Source organism: Sparus aurata, chromosome 10, assembly GCF_900880675.1.
Source record: "Sparus aurata chromosome 10, fSpaAur1.1, whole genome shotgun sequence".
Lineage (NCBI taxonomy): Eukaryota > Metazoa > Chordata > Actinopteri > Spariformes > Sparidae > Sparus > Sparus aurata.
In genome coordinates, this window is record NC_044196.1 from 22,824,060 (window position 1) to 22,846,503 (window position 22,444).

General features: G+C 41.5%; 2 protein-coding genes across 3 annotated transcripts in view; both read right to left on the reverse strand.

Moving 5' to 3' along the window:
• Positions 1-1,562: 1,562 nt before the first annotated feature.
• LOC115589485 (leucine-rich repeat-containing protein 72-like) lies at positions 1,563-6,826 on the reverse strand. Its single transcript, XM_030430392.1, has 5 exons — positions 6,734-6,826; positions 3,717-3,970; positions 3,267-3,449; positions 3,102-3,179; positions 1,563-1,909 (listed from the first exon to the last, which is right to left on the reverse strand). The coding sequence occupies exons 2-5, from the start codon at positions 3,878-3,880 to the stop codon at positions 1,726-1,728; spliced, it is 609 nt and encodes a 202-aa protein (XP_030286252.1). The 5' UTR covers positions 3,881-3,970; positions 6,734-6,826; the 3' UTR covers positions 1,563-1,725.
• The window catches only part of frem1a (Fras1 related extracellular matrix 1a), a 34,247-nt gene continuing 17,948 nt past the window's right edge, over positions 6,146-22,444 (reverse strand). The window contains exons 12-37 of one of the 2 annotated variants that reach the window (XM_030430391.1): positions 22,351-22,441; positions 22,075-22,242; positions 21,779-21,987; positions 20,671-20,764; positions 20,294-20,546; positions 19,917-20,114; positions 18,145-18,330; positions 17,866-18,062; positions 17,547-17,757; positions 17,062-17,206; positions 16,835-16,976; positions 16,536-16,731; positions 16,158-16,422; positions 15,530-15,947; positions 14,341-14,542; positions 14,109-14,253; positions 13,893-14,022; positions 13,730-13,802; positions 12,500-12,664; positions 12,047-12,246; positions 11,213-11,260; positions 10,919-11,104; positions 10,642-10,773; positions 9,260-9,375; positions 8,995-9,080; positions 6,146-7,769 (exon numbers count right to left, since the gene is read on the reverse strand). In XM_030430391.1, the coding sequence (XP_030286251.1) occupies positions 7,567-7,769; positions 8,995-9,080; positions 9,260-9,375; positions 10,642-10,773; positions 10,919-11,104; positions 11,213-11,260; positions 12,047-12,246; positions 12,500-12,664; positions 13,730-13,802; positions 13,893-14,022; positions 14,109-14,253; positions 14,341-14,542; positions 15,530-15,947; positions 16,158-16,422; positions 16,536-16,731; positions 16,835-16,976; positions 17,062-17,206; positions 17,547-17,757; positions 17,866-18,062; positions 18,145-18,330; positions 19,917-20,114; positions 20,294-20,546; positions 20,671-20,764; positions 21,779-21,987; positions 22,075-22,242; positions 22,351-22,441 (4,459 nt within the window). In that variant the 3' untranslated portion in view covers positions 6,146-7,566. Of the gene's footprint in view, positions 7,770-8,994; positions 9,081-9,259; positions 9,376-10,641; positions 10,774-10,918; positions 11,105-11,212; positions 11,261-12,046; positions 12,247-12,499; positions 12,665-13,729; positions 13,803-13,892; positions 14,023-14,108; positions 14,254-14,340; positions 14,543-15,529; positions 15,948-16,157; positions 16,423-16,535; positions 16,732-16,834; positions 16,977-17,061; positions 17,207-17,546; positions 17,758-17,865; positions 18,063-18,144; positions 18,331-19,916; positions 20,115-20,293; positions 20,547-20,670; positions 20,765-21,778; positions 21,988-22,074; positions 22,243-22,350; positions 22,442-22,444 lie in introns of those variants that run through there. The other variant, XR_003985528.1, reaches the window with a different exon arrangement.

The following is a 22,444-nucleotide window of genomic DNA, read 5'->3' on the forward strand; positions in this document are numbered from 1 at the left end:
GACAGCTGCAGGTTTTTCTCTTCTCTCTACACAGAACACAGTGCATGATGGGAAACACTTGACTTGTCTCCTGATGGATAGAAGTTTGATCTGAAATGTTCTTTATGTTTAAATGTAACTAGATGATTTCATTTCACTGACTTCTTGTTACAGTGACTGACTCTACAGCAGCTGCAGTGTGTGAGCTGTGGGAGTTCAACATCAGTAATCAGTAAACTCAGCAGCATTACATTTAAAACAACAAGATGTTTCTACATCTTCCTTGTAAAAAAAAGTAAATTTTGTCACCTCATCGCTGTCACAGCCTGTCTGTTTCCATGTCTGAAGAGTTTCTTACCTTCCAGCAGCTGTACCTCAACATTTACACCACATGTATTAAAGAATAAAATGTGTTGACCATGAACATGTCACATTTTACAAATACAGTAAACTAACTACAATAATCTGCTTCTTGTGGTCCGTGGAAAAAATCACAAGATTTCGTTCGAAAGATGCTCGACTTTGAGCCTTGTAGTGGTAAGAGAAACTCCATAATGTTTGTGAATCGTTGTCTGCAACATATTCTTAACTATTTTGGCCTTCTTCTTAATTCGGCCAGTCAAAAGAATTAATTGGTCAAACAGAATCATGTAGTTACATTTAAACATAAAGAATATTTCAGATCAGACTTCTTTCCATCAGGGGAAAAGTCGAGTGTTTCCCATCATGCACTGTGTTCTGTGTAGAGAAGAGAAGTCTGCAGCTGTCTCTATGATTTAATTCTGATGCATTAATAACATATCGATATAAATGAGAGAAAGGTGGAAAGAAAACAACATAAACCACTGTGGTTGTACTCTGAGCCTGAGCAGGAAACACCACAAAACAGTTAAGTAGTCAAACCAGTCTAACACTGTAGTCACTGTTTAATTTCAGCCAGGCATGAAGCAACCGTTGGGGTACAGATTGTTTTGTGAACTTGTTCAACTATCAGTGGTACAATCAGCATTATCTCCACTGTGAAAAACTACTTAGTTATTTTTCACCCAGTGCTGGTATACCATTTCCTGTGGAGGTTAGGAGTGAAATGAGAGTTGTTCATGTTGTTTTATGCAAGTTTCCTTTGCATGTATCGATATGAGTTTACAACATCAGAATTAAATCATAAAGACAGCTGCAGATTCTTCTCTATTCTCCACAGAACACAGTCCATGATAATTTAAGAGTAAACTCTCAGATATGGGAAAAATCTTTTGAACCAAAAAGATAAATAGATGCACATCATTTCTTAATCTCTTCAGAAGTCACAGTAGTCTCCATCATACATTAGTGCTGATGTATTAGCTGGAAATCTGGGTAACTGAAACCAGTGAACTCATGTCTGTTGACTCAGCTCTCTCTAGGAGATCACTATAGTTCCCCCTGGTGCTTTCACTTTGACTCTAGCGCCCCCTGTTGGCAGCACTAGAGACATATATGAACGCAGCTGCAGCCAGGTTCTGCTTCTACATCTGAACTAGAACTGAGATGAGTGTGTCAGGCTAATTTCTGGGTGAGGTGTAGAAAATGACAAAAACGACATGTACAATATTTCATTTCTTTAATTGATAATGCAGCTATATAAAACATGGATTTGAATATGAAACTCTGAAACATCCTGTAGTTTTAAATATATGTTGAAATAAACAGACACAGAACACACACTAGCGTAGCATTAAAGGGAAGGGTTCATAAATGTATTTTATCCTATGTTCTTCTGACAGTATTTGACTTTTTCTGTGTGTGTTTCTTTGGCATGTCCTTCCTCGTCCTGCTGCTGTGGCTGCTCTGCTGCAGCCGGTAGGTTTTTCTAGCCTGGGCTCTCTCCTTCTCCAGGACCTCAGTGTCATCCAGGATCTCCAGGCCTGGGATCTGACTGATGACGTACTGTCTGAGAAGGCAAGGTAATGGAAACACACGTTGCTGACAAGACATAAAGTATATATTCAGTTTGGTACAGAATCTGAAAGGCAAAGTGTGTTATATATATATGTTGGGGCAGCTGTAGCTCAGGAGGTAGAGCAGGTCATCTACTTATCATGAGGTTGCTAGTTTGAATCCTGCCCGAAGTGTCCTTGAGCTAGATGCTGAAGCCCAAATTGAGCAGTTGGCACCTTGTATGGCAGTCCCTGCCATTAGTTTTAAAATCCCTAAAAGCCCTAAATTGTAAATGTAATCTGCAATGTGAGCAATTACCACAACACAATGGGATCTAATGTGAAAAAAAACCTAGTCCCGTCCAGTTTTGATGAAACACAGAACATTTTGGTACCATGTTCCTGCACCAATGAACCAGATGGGGGTCGTGCAGCAAGTCAAAATGCCAACGTGTGAAAGGCCATCACTGCTGCACTGAGATTTGCTTTTAATGGAAGTTGGACGATATAAATGAACAAACATGTCAGCTGATTTTTTTGTCTAACAACATTTGTATTTTCGTAACTGAGAGACCAGCGATGGAAGAAGTCATTTACTTCTTTGGGGAAGTAAAAGTACTGATACTACACTGTGAAAATACTCCACTACAAGTAAAAGTCCTCATAAGTATTATCACCAAAATTTACTGAAAGTAAAAGTACTCATGTTTCAGTAAACTGATGTTGTGGATTCATTTTACTGCTGCATTAATTTGTATGTTGCATTTTACTGCTCTAGATGTTTAAGGTGGAGCTCATTTAACTGCTTTACATACTGTCGGATGGTTAAATCTACAGCAACACATCGTGTTCTATAAGATCATCATATGTCAGTGTGGCTGTCCTGTGAGAAACACAAATCTGTTCTCAGCTTTGTGACGATGCATTTTCAGCTGATCCCAGAGGGTTTTAAAGAGTTTATTTAGCTGAAGAACATAAAGGAACACTTCATGCAACATCAACATCACGTCTGAGGATAGACAGTGTCCACTGGAAAGACACAATCTAACACCTAGATCAGACATTCAGTGTCGAAGTAAGATTCTTACAGCCGTTGGTTGCTTCAGACAGCAGCCAAGTCGATAGCTGTGGCCATGTTGCTGCAGTGACAGGCCTACCACAGGGAAACACTGGGAGGGGGTGAAAAGATGTCTGACGGATTCTCACCTGTAGTCTTTGTACTGGGTCAGACTTCCTCCATTAAAATAGCTAGGTGCTGCCTCATTGTTCATCATACTGAGGATCCTGTATATGAAAGGAATATCGAAGAATAAAACAGGGAGGAATGATTATCAACTGCAGTTCCTCCACGGACTTGTGAAACAGGCTCACTTTATATTTGGGAACTTTCGTCGGATTTCCTCCACAAACACGGGCAAGTTGTTGATCTTGTTCTTGTTGATGCACAGGGCGGTGACACTGGGCATGTAGGGGAACTTGATGTGAGAGGTGTAGTTGTTACAGTCCAGGATCAGAGTGCTCAGCTTCTCCAGCTGACCCAGCAGAGCCGGGTTCCAATAGGGATTGAATGAAGGAGAACACAGCCAACTCAACCTGCTCATGTTTGTCGGTCACGGACCACATGAGCATCAATACACTGTGTAAAATGTGTGAATATATGTGACTGTGAGGTGCTGTATTAAATAACATATGTGCACCTAATCCACACACTGACTCAATTTATGAGGCCGTGGAGAGAAGAAGAAAGGAACACTTCAGTAAGTTAGTACTTCTAATTGACTCTGACATTTTGTGAAGTTTAGGCTATTAAGAGAAGGATACTCTTCCAGCAGATTGTAGCTGAGGTCCAGCACCTCCAGGGTGTCTGTCTGTGTTAGGATGGTGTCATAGGGGATCTCTGTCAGGCCCTGGTATGCGAAAGAAAGCCAATGAAAGCTTGAGGCGTGGCTGGGCTGACTGTGTTGGCCTGAGGTAAGATGATCCATGATGGATCCTTCTGCACTGTAATCCTTTTCAAACCCCTCTTGTAGAGATGAAGATCAGGAGGGTTGCAGATGATTATGTCATGATCAAACCTAAACCACAAAAAGAAAAAAAAAATGGTAGAGAGACATGAATGAGGCAGAAAGAGATGACACTATCCGCTGATTACAACTGACACATGGGACAGTTTTCTACAGGCTTACAAAGGCTACACTCGCCTATATTAGCTGCATTAACACGGCCCCTAATATTCCAGTAATAATCAGAATTACATCCAATCAGGATAAAAACCCCTCCAGCAGCCAGCTCAGTGGACAGATGGCATCTGAGTGAGATGGTGCGGTAAACCTTCCATAATCTATAAAAAAGGAATTTACTAGTGCATAAATATTTTCCATGTATGTGGAGTAAATATGTATTTTTTTTCTGCTCATATTGGCCTTCCATGGGGCAACATGAGAAGACTTCCTTCGCAGAGGGTCGGAAATATGGAGGTAGTGAAACAGAACTGGTCTATGGATCATGCAATGTTTTAGATGGAGATCTTAAAAGATTGAAGGATTGTTGGACGGTCAGAAGGCTTCGCAACAACATGTTTTTTCAAAAAGATTAACACAGCCGAAGTCCTCTGAAACATCAACCCAAACAACAACCGCTGGAATAGTCTGAAGGCTTAAAGTCAAAATGACAAAAGTGGTTTGGAGTGTGAAGGTTATCGATCTTCTTCTTCTTCTTCTGATGCTTCACAGCGGCTGGAAGCACTTTGTACGTGACAATAAAGGGATATTCTGATGAAATGGGGCATCTTATCGGATTACTTTATTTAAGGTCCATGTAAGTGGCCTCATCTCCCATCATACTGCTGTCAGTCAGATTTAAGAAATGTTGTCTATGTTACTGAAATCATCTGGAAAAACTGCTATAGTGTAAGATATAGTAAGATTTAGGCTACATGTTCACTTTTTCCCTATTTGTCACTGATACATCAGACCAACATAAAGCCTACATGAAGTGACGCCAGAAACATGTAGCTGTTTCTAAATAGAATCAAAACTTCAACATTTTTTGGGGGAAAAAAAATGTTCTTTCTAATACTGAGGTGAGAAACATCCCTCTGTGCAGACCTGGATTAAGGATGTGATTAGCCGAGCTTGGCGCAAAGACTGGAAGCATAGGCAAACAGCTTGCAAAAATACAGCTACCAACACCTCTTAAGCTCACTGTTAATTTGTCAAATGTGTCTAAAAAGAAGTGTAAAAACAACAATGTGTGGAGTTAGCAGATGTCTTGTAGCTAGTTCTTCATGAGCAACAGGGGCACTTCTATGGCATCAGAGCAGGTTTCTACACATGATCAGTGAGCACAGACTGTGGCTTTGTTATCTGTTTGAAGGCATTTATAGATGAAAGGCAGAGTCAATAATCGTGGTCAGTGATGATTGAGTATAATGGCCAGCCTACCTCCTGACCTCTCAACCCAAATTGGGAGAGCAAACCTAACCAGGATATCTGATCTTTCCCCAGAAAAACATTTAATTTCTTTTATTCTGGTGAATTTATGTCGATATTTTTTGCAATAATGTGGAGTCTCAGAAGGATCCGGAGGGTTGGCACTGTATGAAATGTAAATGAAGGAGAAAAACACAGCAATCAAAGACAGTGGATCCTGCAGCACTGTTGTGTCCAAAAACAGCAAACTTAATTTCATTGAACTAGGAAAGTGGCCCAGACTAACCACACTGATGTTTCTCCTGACACCCTGGAAGCTAAACAAAGCTGCTAATCAAAAGTTCTGTTGGACAAATAAGAGTTAGGATCAATTCTGTCTCTGTTCCCCTGTGCCAGAGAAGTTAATGTTCAATTAAGTTGTGGCTTAAAGATTTGTTACAACACAAATCTCATCAGCCTCGCTTTTATCCTGTCAGTAGAGCTGTGCTGTCCTTAAGCTCAGTCCATCAGCACACTGACGTGTTTTCCACTGTAAAAAGTTCAGATTGTGACATGCAGCCCTGTGAATGATGTGGTCATTAGTGAGCTTCAGTCTGGGTCTGTAGGTGTATTTTTTAATGCTAAACTAAACTAAATGCTAAATCATATCCTGACTCAAACAGACAAGAGCTCATTTCTCAAAATGACTGAATTTCTAGTTTGTAGGATTTAGCGGCCATTTAGCTGTGAGGTCGCAGATTGCAACCAACTGAATAACCCTCCACTCATCCCGGGACGTTGAACTATTAGAAGTTGAGATAAAAACACCAACATCTTACATTCAACTTAAAACTGGTACATTTAATGTTAACCTGGACATCAGTAAGAGTACACATCATATTTCTCAGGGACATCAAAACAGGGACATCAAAACAGCTGTCACCTCAAACTTTTCTAACTGAGCTAATGCTCAGCAATATAAGAAAAAACGGGGGGAAAAATGCAGAAACAGAAAATAATGTCCCTGAAAGCCCTCCTTATTCTGCATCCTATCATGGATTAAACACTGAGATACATTATTATTTAGGTTAAGATAGGGCTGCTCTTTATAGTTAGAAACAATTCTGAACACTGTTTAGCCCATGCCTCACACAAAGCCCATGTCTGTAGAGACTGTAATGCAAATGAGTAGCTGCTAATGCACATGGCACGTTATCGACCGGCAAAGTACTCCACTCTGTCAAAGTGTGTGAATCTCAAAACTTAAAGGACCTCATTCCTGACTGACTGATGTTCCAAAAGCTGCTCACATGAGTCATGCAAATAACATTTTTGTATCATTTACAGCAGAAACAAAACTGTTGTACAAAATAAATCTGCAGCATACACACATCAGGGACATACTGGTTCAGTTTGAGTTAGACTTACCGAGCCGAAGAGGATCTGGTGTGTCTTTTCAGTGCATGCAAACCTCTGAGAAGTGCTTACAGCTCATATAAAAGGCTCTCTTTCATACCCCGGCTGTAGATCACATGATGGGGATAATCACATTGGCGCTGAACCTTGTGGTTCCCAAGACCCACTCGCCCCAGATCAGAACAACATTGACAGAGCTGAATTTATCCAAACGGGGACAACAACAACACTACAGGCTTATACCCAATAAAGTAATGTTAACTTAAAACCAGATTTTTGCCCAATGACAGAACATGGCATATTATCATATCTAAACTGAATAAGCCAAACAGTATCCCTCTGATAGAATACTGTGTGTCAGTTAGGCTGGGGTTATCTGATTAAACAAAAATTAATTCAGGAATATGTACAATATAAATTAAAAATATTAAAAGCCTTAAAGGAACAGTTCACCCAAAATTTTCATTTCACCGTTAACAACTGACACACAGAGAATTTGGGGCTTTCGGGGCCCCTGGTCTTTGAGGGGTTCTGTGTATCTGGCCATGGTCCTGTCTGGCATAATTATAAAGGATTACTGGGTGCTTTACATACACAACAATACTTTCAGTGGTTAATTAGAATGAATGCAGTGTAAACATCATCGATTGGATGAGCGGGTTACTTTACAGACACAATGATTGGCACCAAGTTCATTATAAATGATATGAACAGTTCCACCAAACTTCCTAATGATCCTTGAGGGAAAGCTGTCAGTTATTGCAGTTTGAATGTCCTGAGGATCAGTCCCTGCTCCCGCTGCTCTGCAGTAGCTCACAGCTGCACTGCTACGCTGACGGCTGAGTTCAAGTTTTAACCGAACACACAAAGCGATGACCTCTGCGCGTCTTGCAGTCTCTGGTTTGCCACTTTGCCCTTCTCCACACCAGAACACACTTTTTGTCCCTCTTTATTTTGGAGCGAGGAGGTGTCTTTCTCCAGTTAGTGTAGCTGACAGGCTCTCCACCTGCCCACTCCCAACGTCCACGGCCCTCTCTGTCATTTAGGCCTAAAACAGGAGGAGAAGAATCAGTCAGTCAAAGTAAAGAAGTTGTACTCACACATAGTTTCACTACAGTGTATTACAGTGTTTAATATTATACATTCTAATGTTGACAAATAACTAAATCAAATGCTTTTACTCATTGCTACTTATACATGCACATGATCCAAAAGCCAACTGTGAATTAATAAAGTACAAACATAGAACAACAAATGAGCATAAACATGGGTCATATTCGCCACTTTTCAAATGATGAAGCTCTGTGTAGCTAGCTGGTTAGCACAGTATAACATATAACATGTAAAAGAAATTATGAAAGTATTCAAAATGATTTGTTTAATCATCAGACGAGGAACAATAAATACCAGTACAGATCACTCATAAAGGGACAATATTACCGTAACAATACTATCAATGAATCAACAGTAATCATTATAATGATTGAAAGGCTGCTGATCCACTTCTGGTGAACATCTTGGTCCTCTGCACGTCCACTGAATGTATGTTCAGTGTCTGTGACAGAGGCTTGTGTATTTTGTATTCAGTTTGGTTCCAGTTGAAGTTGAAGTCTGCCTCTGCTGTTGCAGCTGAGAACTGCACAGATTCCTCCTGACATCTTTGTCAAAGTAACTCTGTTCACTACTTTGGAAAGCTCCCAGACAAATGTGTTGATATTGTCGGCAGATGCCGCCAGGTAACGGCCACTTGTCTACCTCCAGAACTATGCCGGAAACATGAGAAATTGATGGAGAGTCCCTTTAACACAAGGGACTCTGTTTCCCATAACAATCTATTAAAGGAATCTTAAATAATCTCTGAAGCAGAATACTTACTGATGTCGTGCCTGTAAAGAAATGTGATAACTGACCTTTGGCCTCAATACATTTAATGGGATCCACTCCTAAGTAAACATGTGTTCTGGCATTATTTACTCCTTTTTTTGTCTTTGAGTCTGGATGTTGATGAGTGAGGAGCGTTAACACCATGGGATAGGTTGAGCAGTTCTCAAATTTTTCTGTTTGTCCCAGTTGTTTGATATCGTTGTTTCACTTTAACGTTTATTGTTTGTTTGCTCTTCCTTTTACTCCTCCCTGTGACTTTAAAAAATGAGAACACACGTGCATCATCCCGTTTGTGCTGACCACACTGGACACGCTATTTCTGAAAGAGAATAATAAAATAAAACAGTGAAGCTGAAAGATGTTGCAACAAATGCTTCCAAGACGATTACCTATCCAAAATGGTTGTCTTCCACTGAAGTCCCACAGCCAGTCCATGTCGACTTTAGACAGAACACTCACAAGCGTGCCTTTATATCTGAAATCAATTCAACAAGAGGGAAAGTTGTGTACCCAAAAGAATCATTCATAATGCATATCATTCTGATTATATGGTTCTTATGCGTGACAGACAACTAATCAGAAGCATGTGTGTCCATTAAGTCTGCCTCAGTTTCTCAGTTGCTCTTTGAACAGGCTGCTCCATGTTAACCTCACCTCTCCCTGCAGGCCCTGTTAGCTGTGCTCCATGTCACCTTGTGCTCGGTGCTGAGGGTGTAACAGCGGCCATTGTGAAAGGTCCAGCCCTGGGGACACATCTGTGCACCCACCATCTGGGTTTCAGGAGGAAAAAGGGGACTTAAGCTGACATTTGTAGATGAATATGATTGATAATATAAGTATTTAGGAAATGTTTTGAGACATCAGTGTTTTGTCACTCCTAAAGTATCATCTATAAACATTTCACATGGAGCTCCACAAGGCTCTATCCTCGATCCACTACTTTCCAGTTTTAACTTGACACTTATGGGAATCATTCACAAGGACAGTATTGACCTCACTCAGTCCTGGTGATCTGTGTTCACTCTGTTGAAAAACTACTTTTCCAACTTTCCGACTGCTGAAACAAAATAAATATACAGTGTATGAAAATTTGCTACTTTGGCTCTGATGCACCATGGAATCTGCAAAGTACCTTTAAAACTAAGTAACAGATAATGTATAGAACGGCGGTCATTATAGGGAAAATAAGTCCCGACAGGGCAAACCGGACCCCGATGCAAAGCAGAGGGGTCTGATTCATCTGATTCTTCCTGATTCGCCGTTCTTTACATTATCCCACTTATTACATGGTTACTTGCCAACACAAAAAACAACTTGACACAGTGTGTCTTCTTACAATCTATTTGTAACCATTCATAGTGTTTTTAAGCAGAGAAATATAGTTCACCAAACCGACGCCGTTTCGCTTCTCCCTCTTCGCTGCTTTCCTCTCTTTTTCTTTTCTAGACCGGTGACAACAGCTCAGCCTTTTACCAAGAGTTGAAATCACCGTATTTTCCAAAAATGTTAAAGTTAATGTGAAACTCATCCATACTAGTGGCCTAGGAGTAAGTTTTTTCCGATATGAAGTAGACTACAGATCAGCTGACGTCACTTAGTGACCGAAGACGCTGGGGTGATAAGTGACCGGACGTCTTGTGGAACAAAGATTTTAGAGTTCAGAGTGCTACGAAATACGTGAATCAGAGGCAAAAAAGCCACTTTCCTTGACGATGGTCAAATATGCTTAGCAGTCAAATAATTGACCGCTGAATGTTGGGAAGGCCCATTCAAGTGAATGGAGCATTCTATAGCATTAAGAAGAGCCGTGTAATAAAATCAAATAATAAACGTAGTGGAGGGAAAAGTAGGATTTATTGGAGTGGAAGTATAAATAGTAAAAAATGGAAGTATACAACCTCAAAATTGCACTTGAGCAAAATAATTGAGCAAATGTAATTATTTGCATCACTGAATCATTTGAAGATTACTGTATTCCTGAGGTCAGACATTTTCTGTTCCCCAGAGATACAAGGCACTGGCAGCAGGTGGAGTACCTGATCAGTTGGGGCCCAGGGTTTCCAGGACACACCATTGCAGTGAAAGAGCTGATTGGTGGTCAGGTTGAAATGCAGGAGGCCGATCAGTTCTGGCACACAGGGCTTTGGCATGGTGTTATCTGCTGGGCCCTATGGAGAATTAATTTGGTGTCGCTTTAACTGAAATGCATTATATTTATTCACAATAATGATCACAAATCAATAACTAATAAGGAATAGAAAGGAGGAAGAACGATCGTGGCCCTGATCACAGAAGGGCCAATTACACACTCACATGTCCTTTAGACCGTGAACTTTTTTGAGGTTTTGAGGTTTTCCTTTGATGATCTGACTTGGACCCAGTGAGCACTCCTGACACCTGCTGCTGTGCTCCCCTGTTCACCACACGGATGTTTGCCTTTCTGCCCTTCCTCGATGGGGAGGTGTCGTCTTCTACTTGCATCTGCATGATCCCGTGATACTGGAATGAAACCAAAGAATTGAAGATGTTTTTGACTTATAAGTGAAATATATTATTATCATCATTATTATTATTAAAAAGGTAACGTGAGTAACCACTGCTGTGTACCGTGTAAACGATGTCTGTCCCATTGTGAAAAACTGATGAAGGTGCAATCTGAAAAAAATGAAACAGAGCAACAGTTTTTAATATGTATGTTGGGTTTAAGGGCAGAAATTAAAGAAAAAAATACATGAATAATATCATAATATAATAATAACAATTTAAATACTTTATAATCATATACAACAAAATGATTTAGTACATTAACCAATTATTATTATTATGTAATTTGCATATATAAATTCCAAATTAAATGAGAAATTCATATGTAAATGTTAAATGTATTTCTGTATTTATTCTTTGTTTATAGGCCTATGTTTATATCTGAATATTTACACATATACATAAGTTATTCATCTGTAAATCAATTTATTGTTAAATTCAAGTGAATTACAAAATGTAGTTATTCATTTCTTTATAGAAATACGAAAAACAGGAGATGGGAAGATATCATTGTTCATCCGGTGATGAAAGTCCATGATAGCAATGATCACCCACCAAGTGCCTGCCCTTTTCCAGACAGTGTCCAATGACTACTCAAATGGTTGTGTGTAACAAACCATCTGGTGGCGATTAGAACGACATGTAACACATACATTCAAATAAATGTATTTATTAAATATTAATTTAAGCATTTTATTTTATGATAATATATTATCAAGCATTCAATTATTCAATCATTAATTTACTAATTGATTTAATCTTTTAGTGATATAATTATGTCCATATTACTATTTTCTTTTTTGGCCCATAAAAAGCTACACAAATCAGAAACAAAGTTGCAAGTAAGAGGAAAATCTGAGCGTGGATACGTTCTCGTCTTCAAGAACAGGAACTCACCGACTTTGGATTGCCCCTCACTCTGAGTTTCTTCTTCCGGGCAGGTCTGGAGACGCTGTCTCCACGGGACCAGATGACTGAATCTGTGCCGAGGGGCAGTTTCTCTAGCTGGATGGATCCGTGCTGGGGGTACCCATCTGAGCGGATCTCTTTTCCTCCAAGAAGAGGAGGCTCCCGATCATGGTTCAACCTGCACGCTCCTGTGGTGGATGTGTTTCAACAGTCATTTCTTTTGGCAAATATCAACTAAATGGGTTTTTAATCCGAAATAACCGCTGCAGCTCTTCTTTTGATAATTTCATTTCTATGCTGTGGTAGGATAGTACATCACATACTGTACTGTAATTTGAATGTTTTTCTTTGGTAAGTTTCCATGCAAAAACAGACGGCGTGTAGTAATTCAGCCTTTCAAAGTATTCACTAAGATCTTAAAAACACACAATTTGTTTTTACCTCTTCCTTCCATCTTCCCCCCGGACTCTCTGATGGTGACCTGAGCCGTGTGGATGCTGCTGATCACTGTGCCCTCAGGGGAGACAAGCACCACTTCGAACGTCTCCTCGGCCTCCTCAAGGTGATCCCGAATGATCTCAGCGTGCCAGCTTCTCTTTGACACTCCTGCAGGCACACAGAAAGATTTTTACACTCTGGCTCGTCTTGGAGGCATACATCTGTGGTTTAGCAGTTCAGTCACTGGTTGGATAAGACAAAAGCTTTAAGCCACATGGCGTGGCCTTCACCAGCTGGCGACATTTAGTTTGATTCTTCTCACATGACCTGACTGTGGTAGTGTCAATATATGAAAACGTGGTTGTATATGGAGTCTGATTGAATTTCTGTTCCTTGGACGTTAACTGACTACTGGTCGATGACCTTTGACCTCTCCCCAAGTGGATGCAGGGAATGGCTCTCATGTTCACAGACAGCTGATGTTTTCTGATTCTGCAGTTTGTTTAGTCTCTTGTCCCTCGGGTGTTTCTAGCAGAGGAGGTTCTGAACGGCTCTTGAACCGAAGACTCTCACTAGATGTTGAGATAGTCCAGCCATGTAAGGAAGTCTCACAGTGGGACTTGGTGGTGACCGTCGGACCTGTTGTCCCTCTCTCTATGCCCCTGCCTCACTGCTGATGCTTTACGTTGTAATGTCAGGGTTAAAATGCAGATAATGGTCCAAGTGGGAGATTTTCTGTACACAGCAGTCATAATACTCTGGTCGGCCTTTACAAAAACTCAAATGTCACTATCCTCATCCTGTTCACCCAAGAACATGACATGTGGTATTGATCTATATGTGGTATCTATCATAACTGAGACAAAACGGCCAAATTCAAGACACACAGATACGGGCAGGTTGACAACAAAAAGCAAGTTTTTAACGAAAGGCAACAAAAAAGGAATGGAACAGAAAAAGCAATGTCAAAACTGAGGTCAATCCAGAAGTCACAGAAAAGGGATACTTGAACACATTAGGACTGAGGAAAAAATGCAGGATGCAGAATATGTCTCCTTTAACAAATCATCAATAATTTACGGAGCCCAATGTGCCGTCTTCAAATGGTCCTTTTTGTCAAACCAACAGTCCAAACCTCAAGACTCATTATTTACTGCCATAACCGACGGAGAAAAGGCACAAACCCCCACATTTAACAGCACAATGCAAGCTTTTTACATTAATGAAACATACCCGGATCAAACTGAATGAGGGAAGAAGGGCTTATGAGAAAATCTTTCCCAACCGTCGCAGTCACCTCTTTTACCTGTGGCACAGACACATGAAACAGAAGGTCATAACATCTGCAAGAAAAAGTATCCTTTTATTGGTGAGAGGAAATAGTATGAGTGACAACCTTTACAGTGATGTATGAAGACTCTGCCAGGTTTCCTCTCCTGATGATGTCCAGCGAGATAGTGCCCTGCTCCTCACACACAGAGTACTCAGGCTGAGACAGCTCCACGCTGGACCAGCTGAACTCAAGTCTGTAAAGAAAAGGTTGGGCACAGTGAAAACTACACTTTTACTTAAAATCTGATAAAAAAGCCAGTATTGTTGATGTTGTTGTTACATGTGAGAGGGCCCGGTGTTCCCTAAAGGATCAGACACTGTGAACTCCAGGCTGTCTGACAGAGACTCCCTGTCCGGGTTGATGATGTAGACAACAGTTCTTTTGTTTAACTCTGTCTGAAAGAAGCGCTGTGGTACAAAGGCACCTGCAGGAGCAAAGGAATTAATTAATTAATACATTTTTCATTCCAAGCAAAGCTTGTCCAAGACGGAAGCCAAATGTATTCTCCGACCTGTTGTTATGTTCTCCAGGTAGCCGAAGTAAGGCTGGCGAACGATGCAGAATATCAGCTCATCTTCTCTGCTGTCGCTGTCCTGGGCCTTGAGCTCCCGAGACGACAGGAAGATTCCATACCGTCCGTCGCCTAAAAGCTCAGCCTTCCAGAGAGGAAGCAGCTTAACAACCTCAGGAGAGGATTTATCCAAAGGCTTGATCTGAAAATATATGCAGTTTGTTAATAAAAGAGATTGGGTAACATAAAAATAAATACGTGACAGAGTCTATATGATAAACACACATGTAAAAATCAAGTGTGTAGGATTTAGGGGCATCTAGCTGTGAGGTTGCAGACTGTAACCAACAAAATAGGTTGTGGAAGCTCGGAGAAGATGGATTGTTTGCCTTTGTTTTCTACTAAGAAATGTTATTTAATAGGGTGTTTTGTACTTTTGAACTTGTTTAGTAAGAATGAGACAGTAACAGTGCTGTTATTTCAGTGTAAAAGCACGTGGACAGTCCTCCTGGGCAAATTTAACTTTATCTTTGGCCGTGTAAAATTAAGTTTGTAGCCGAAGTTACCATGTTCAGTGGATCACAAGGAACTTTATACTGGTTATGACACAGTCTCCCTTTAAAACATATGTCTCTATATGACCTGCATAGGTAAACTGGTTTTATACAGTTATTCTTTCTGCCCATCACCTGGTCATGTTTGCTGTGAAGTCAGATGGAAATATTTTCATAATGCAGACTGTAAAAGTTTAACCCATTTAAAGGATGTAGAGCCCACAGGAGTGGGATTTCTATTTCTGACATTATATTGTGTGACTGTGGCTAATACTGCGGCAAGTTCAGCCCTTCAGTTGGGTAACCTCAGACAGCCTGGGATACTGCCGGTCGATACCACAAACAGTGGCCAAACCCACCCTGGAAGCAAGGTATTGTGTTGTATTATGTATGAATTATGTATGATATGTTTACCCAAATACATTCCCAGTTGTGTCCTTGTTGGTTAATTTTGTGACTTTTTTTTTGTAATTTTGTGATTTTGTAATCATCTGACTTTTAGTCTATCTACGCTGCAAAATAGTGATGCCAAGATGGTTCCTTCGGTTCATGTCCAACAGTTTGTCACTGGGAAAAATAATGGGCTTAGCTGGGAGTTTTGTGACAAGAAACTAATCCAGCCATCCATCACATACCTGGATTATGAAGAACACAGGTGCTGTATGTAAGCGCCCGTCCATCAGGAAACCCTGACCGGTGCTGTCAGAGCCAGTGAAGGCAAAGCGGTCGATCTGTGATGGCCCTGCATCATGTTTATACGTCAACTCCAGCTCCTGGATGTTTTTCTGGGTGAAGTTTGAGCCAGCAGTTAACGTGGCACTACCTAAAAGCAGCCTGCCATACTGTGGGGGCTGCAGGATGATGAAGGTCAGGGCACTGGGTGGAGTGTCAGGGTCAGACATGGCCAGGCAGTCCGGACCCAGGATCATGGAGGAGCCCTGTGGCACTGAGAGGCCCTTGTTGGACGACAGAGACGGCAGGACGCGATCCACCATCTCCACCGTGATCTCAAAGCTGCCATTTCGGCTGGTCTTACCATTACTGACAACAAACCTGCCGAGGCACACAAGAGATTGGCTGTTAGGTGGCCTGAACAGTGATCACTGTGAGGAAAACACTTTAATCTGCACTCAACACTTAAACCCGAAACAATATTAAATCTGTGTTAGGTCAAAAAATTAAATGAGAATTGATAAAGTCTCAGCTGCACTGCACTTAAAAAGTTGCCTCTCGAACAAGTTTTACATTGGTTTCAAGACTCACTGAAAGGTTTCCTTGGGTGTGCTGGCACTGTTGTCGTGCACGTAAGCCACAAGGTTGGCTGCTATGTCCATCTGGCTGAAGGTGGAGATGGCCAGTCCAGGGTGTTTGATGTACTCTATGTGCCCATGAGGAGGAGGGTTGGTGATGACATACAGCAGCTCCTCAGGCTTGTCTGTATGGTCCGTGGCCAAGAGCACGTCTGTGGTGAGAACCACACGGTCACCGCGGCTGACGTTCACTGGTTTCACAAAGATGGCGATATTTCCTGAAAAGTCATGCAGGAGGAGATGTTTAAAGGTTACATCTGTGTGAAGTGGGACCGGGTGACACGACGTGGCCTGGCACTCACAACATGTTTGATGGAGAATGTAAGAGTACCTTTCTCTAGATCTTTGACTGAGATGTGGAAGTGCTGCGGCGGTGATCGATTCTTTCCATCCAACAAGTGGAAAACAAAGAAGTCCTGTGTTTTAGCACCGTGCACGCCTGTGTGCACGTAGCGCAGAAGGTTCATGTCCACCGTCTCCTGCGTGCAGTTTCTCCCCGATGTCAGTGTCACCCAGTCTTGACCCTCCTGACACAGTTAGGAACACAACACCGCCCAGAGTCACCCCAGTGCTTACAGACTCCAAAATGACACAGCCTCAATGTAAGAAATTCTGTGGCACTGAACCAACCTTCAGCTGAAGTATCCCCTGTGTGGGAACACTCTCCAATATGTACATGACCTCAGAAGAAGGAGTGTCACTGTCCTGTGCAAACAGTGTGACACTGGATATAAGCCTGGCCTCTCCTGGCTCCACCTCCAGCCCATTGTTCCTGAAGGACAAAAGATGGACACAAGGTTCACTCTTCTCTTCGACACCCGGTCGTGTGATGATCTATCATGAAGTGTCAGTCGGACCTGATGACACGAGGCTCCTCGTCGTTCACCGGCACCACTTTGACCGTCACTTGTCTGTGGATGTGGTGCCTGCCGTCAGTCAGCTGGATGGTAAAACTGTCCTCCGTGTTCTCCGAGTCATCATGCATGTACATCAGATCCATACCTGAGTTTGTGGATTTAGAAGATCAGGGTTCATACACATTTTTGGATTTACGTTTTGGATTCCTATGTCATTCCGTCAGGTAGGACATATCTATCAGAAGGCACTTCCACTTATAAACAACTTGAAACTCAAAAATGTCTGACCTCCAACTAGAAAAAGTACAATGAATTCCCCCTCTTAAACCTCAGAGCAAATGTTTGACTTCTTCTCCACTAAACCTATACTAAAACTATGAAGGATAACAATGACTGAAAAGTGACTGAAATGAATAAACATTCAAGTACAGTTAGTGGAACTAATCAAAAAATGTCTGCCAAACTGAACACTGATGTAAAATTACCGTTTGTAAGATCTGTCATTGTGAAGTCGACCACTGGGGACCGAGCACCGGCCTCCCGTCTCCTGTCGGCCGTCTTTTGGCTGCCGTGGTTGACGATGCTGCCGTGCTGCGGGGCTTTGACCACGCTGAAGCGCAGGATGTTCTTGGGCACATCCAGATCCATGGCGTGTAAAACTGATGAGTCCAGCTGCTTCATGTCTCCCTCTCGGACCTCATCACAGAAGGACATCAGTGAGTATGAATTATTATCTTGTGAACAGAATCTGATGGTATTGTTTCATTTTGGCCCTCAGTGGTGAAACTGACCGTTAAGACTTACTGTGATGTTGCGGGCCACAAACTCTGGGATCTCATCGTTAGTCGGGTTAATAATAATGTAGAAGGGGACATGGGCAGAGCTGTGTTTGCCGTCTGATACACAGAGCATGAACTGATCGGCTGTTGGCTCCATCCTCTGGTGTCTGGACTGGACGTAGTTCACGTGACCATCAATGATGTCACTGTATGAAAAGGAGGCTAGGAAAAATGAAGAAAATTATAAATGGTATTTTGGTTTCATCAAAGTTATGATAACAATAGTATATATCATAATGCTTACCTATGCTTATGCCCGTGTTGCTTTTCTCAAAGCCGGGGCTGGGCAGGACATTTTCAATGTAGCCAAACTGTGGCGGAGAAATCAGACTGATCACCAGCTCGTCCAGGACCGTGTCCACATCAGAGGCCTTCAGGTGAGACGCAGTAATCGGGGCAGTCCCAGCCTCATCCACCGTGAAGATGTCTCCTACAGACAAGAAATTAGAATCTCTACAGGTACAAGTGTCAGATTCACAGTGCTTGTATATTGGCGGCAGGCCATATGACAGTTCTTTAACCCTTAACTTCTTTTTCAGTGCATTTCAGCGTGAGTAATTCTAATTTTGAAAATGCCAGCTGTGTATATACAATGTGTATAGTTTGCTTTGGTTAAGAAATCCCACAGGCAAGATCAGCATTTGAACCTGTTTGTTTCATATAACATATCTACAACCGGATCCTTTAAAAGTGATCCTCAGTTAAGAAACATAAACATTATGAAGTAAAGGCAACATCAAGAATAACCCGGCTGCCTTTTATACCTATAGTGAGACAAAGCAACATTATCATATGCGCGTGTCCATCTGGTGAATTTGGCTCTAATATCAACACTAACTCAGCTTTGTTTTTCATTTTTAACCAACTTCTGAGAACTACATTAGGCTTTTTGTCCAAAACGAGAAGCTAACAGAGGCTGGAAGTTTTATTGACACCTTTCACATTACACTTGATTAAGCCAGGAAAAGGTAAATTTCTCAAGATCCTGACTTAATTATTCTGTTATCTCAAAAAAACAAAGCTTAACAAAGCTTCATCATCTCGAGCTAATGGCAGCAGTGCCAGTACAGTGCCGTAATGGTTAGCACTCTTGCTTAACAGGTCCTAAATGGTATTTGCCTGTAGCGAACATTGCCTGTTTTCCATCTGCTCCTCAGCTATCAGGTTATTGTGAATAGAAGAAGCTTGCTGATTCTAGGGGAATTTGTTTGTATCCATGTGAAGCTAAAGTGTAAGTATATATTTTGTTGAACAAACAAAAAAAAATTCATTTGTGTAATTAGCACATATTTTTCACATAGCGACACTGCCTCAGACAAATGCGTCAGTCAGTCTAACTGCTTATTTCTTAGAAGTATATGGGGGATGATGAAGAAACAAATTAAAACCCAACATATCTTTGTTGTATGACTTCTGTTGAAGAAATGCCTCCAAAAATGCAGTCCCATCAACAGACATCATCCTCCACTGATAGCAATATGATTTCTGTCAATAATTTCGATAAAAATACATCAGGTGTTAACCCACTCTCTGAAGGCTGAGGGCATTTCTTTTAATGAAGTCATAAGATATAGATATGTTGGGTTTTAATGTGCTTCTCAATCATCACCCATTGACTTCAGAACAGCTGTCACCAGCCTGGCCTCAAAGTGAGATTTCAGTGCTGTAATGATTCTTCCTTCATTTCTAAGTTCCTTAAGATAACCCAGGAACTTATACACCTAAAAAATGTGCAACAATGATTAATCATTTAAAATACAACCATTTTCTTTCCATGACATGCCAGTATTTCCACACTGGACAGGCATATTACAATGACAGAGGTGTTAGGTGCAAAGTAACAGGGAAATGTTAAGCAGTCCTGACAAGAGTTGTAATCAACACATTATATGAAAACACCTGGAGGTTGACCCTAGAGAGTAAAAAATGGTGTGTTACTTCTTTACATTTGTAAGAGATGCTCTGGCTCAGAGCTACCTCTCTGGACACCATCTGACTGCTTTAGAAACGGCCCACCTGTTGTAAGTGAGGGTGGCTGGCTGTCGACTGGGAACACTGTGATGTGGAGGTCATACACGGGCAGGCTGTGCTGAACTGTGCCTCTGGTCCTGCCGGATTTTCCTCCATCGCAGCATGCTGCAGACTTTTCTGTGTCTCCGTCAGAAATAACAAAGGTGATGGTGTCACGGCGAGGAGTGAGTCCGATCTCCAGCCCTAAACCACAATTATAAACAAAGAGTTTAGAGACAATCCGAACTGTAGTATTTTTTTTTATACTTTATTATTCTCCCTGGAGAAATTCATTGTTTTGGATTTAAATGTTGACTAATCAGATGTGACTAATCAGAACATCTTTCATCCCGTTAGCTTAAAGCCCATCGTGCACAACCCACCCGTGTGTTTGTAGGCGATGATCCCTGCAGTGATGTCGGCCTGGATGAAGCGATCGACAATGACACCGCTCCGGAGAACCACACCATGATAAGGCTGCCGGGCAATCAGGAAGGTCAGGGTGCTGTTGTCGCTGTCTGCATCGGTGGCGTAGATAAACTCTGCTGTGATGACTATTTCCTGTCCCTCCTCACAGCTGAGGACCGGCTTCAAACCAGGAACCAACACCGGAACCTCGTCATTGACTGGTTTCACCTGGACAAGACATAAAACATTGACTCCAGCGAGTTAAACAAAGAAAGAAGGATCAAGAGTGGACAGCATTCAGATCGTGTATTCCTAAAGCAAGCCTGTTATTTTGTGAAATGACGAGAATTACCTTCACTTGCAGGACAAAACTGACTGAATTGGTGCCATCTGTTGCGGTGAATTCAATATTGTCCTCTACAGTTTCTGAGCCATCGTGACTGTACCTGAATGACAAATGACAGACAAAATCAAGGTTTGCCTGAAATAAACAAACTGACGCTGTGGAATGTGCAAATGAGAGAATCTGGTTACTCAGCTTCTAACCACCATCTCTCTTTAAAACATTTCAGGCAACAGCTGCTGAGACTCGGCAACGCTCAGGCTCATCTATAACAGGATTGTTCTTATGAACACACACAGATAATCTTATATTGGGATTTTCCACCTGGTGTATGATTATGGGAGACATTCTTAATGTAGGGCCTGAGCTCACATCAAGGTCTTATTTCAAACACTTGATTGTGTGGTCGTGGTCTTTTCCATTAATTTTACAATCACTACTTTGATCAGTAGCTTCTTTGTGTACTCACTGAACTAACGACTTTAGTTTAAAGTGGCCCTAATCTTTCTTTAACTTTCCTCATGGAGCAGAACTCCAAATCAAGCTAAACATCACACACAGGTTTGACATAATGTGACTTTATTAAAAGGTCCCATATTGTAGAATGTGACATTTTCTTATTTTTTTTTTATATAAAGCAGGTCCAGGCTCTATATTAATACTGTTAAAGTATTAAAACTTCAAACCACAGAGAAATGTTAAGGGCATTAAACAAGCTATCAGCATTATTCTGCCCTCTAGTGGTCATTCGGTTAGTGTTTGTTTTTTGATGACCCTGTCAGAGAGCAGTATGTCTAGTCCCCTGCTTTTTGTTGAGGCTGTAGACATTTTGTTGTACTGAGCTCCATTATAAACGTGTTTCTATAAAGAATGCAAACACCTATTGTGTAGTTTTGTTAAGATCCAAAATGATTCTAGGATCCCAAGTCCCCTTAATTTACTGAGTTACTGTGCAATGTGTTAGCCTTCTCACCATGCTTAGTTTACTTCAGTGGGCCCACTTTGAATGTATTAATGATTTTTAAATCAAGTCCCCACCCCCATTAAAATTCTGAGCATATTATTTAGGCGTAAATACCACATGAAATGGAGAAACAAATGAAGCAGGATATCTGACCTAACTTTAAGGCTTTTCAGGTCTTGAACAGTAAAAACATGTCCTGGTTTTAGTGGGAGGCCGCCAAGCTGCAGGGCTCCGTGTCGTGGGTCCCTCTGAAGCTCCACCCGGATGACTTGTTCCATGGAGTCCACGTCTGACAGCAGCAGGTGCTCAGGGCCAAGCAAGCATTCCCCTCCCTCATCTATAGTCAGAGGGCTGGTAATGACCTGCGACAGAATGTATCAACACTTTTTCTATATGTCCACATATCCATGTAAGGAATGAGTTAAGGATGATACAGCTGTATTCTCCACCTGTGGTGGCTGGTTGTCTACTGGCACCACGGTGATGTTAAAGCAGATGCCAGGTACTGTTTTGCCCAGGTGGTTGGTTACAGAGAGAATCATTTGGATGTACTGAGGGTAAGGGCCGATGTCCATGATGGGAGGCATGAAGGCGACTTTCATGAAGTTCACTGCATGCTGGAAGCAAACAAAAAGGAAAACAATGGATATATCATCAATACGCCAGTCCCACTGCATGGACTGATAATGTATTCCTGAATAAATAAAAAAAACTAAAGGAATCACCTGTGTGAAGAGCCTCAGAACTGGTGCATTGGAGTCTTTGGCGAATTTGGGTATGCTGTCTACCAAGAACAACCTCCCAGCATCAGGACTGCTG

Coding starts and splice junctions, on each gene's coding strand:
- LOC115589485 (XM_030430392.1), bottom strand. CDS start 3,880: ATGGATCATCTTACCTCAGGCCAACACAGTCAGCCCAGCCACGCCTCA. Junction 3,450..3,716: donor AGCTACAATCTGCTGGAAGA/GTATCCTTCTCT, acceptor CAATCCCTATTG/GAACCCGGCTCTGCTGGGTC. Junction 1,910..3,101: donor ACCCAGTACAAAGACTACAG/GTGAGAATCCGT, acceptor TTGCCTTCTCAG/ACAGTACGTCATCAGTCAGA.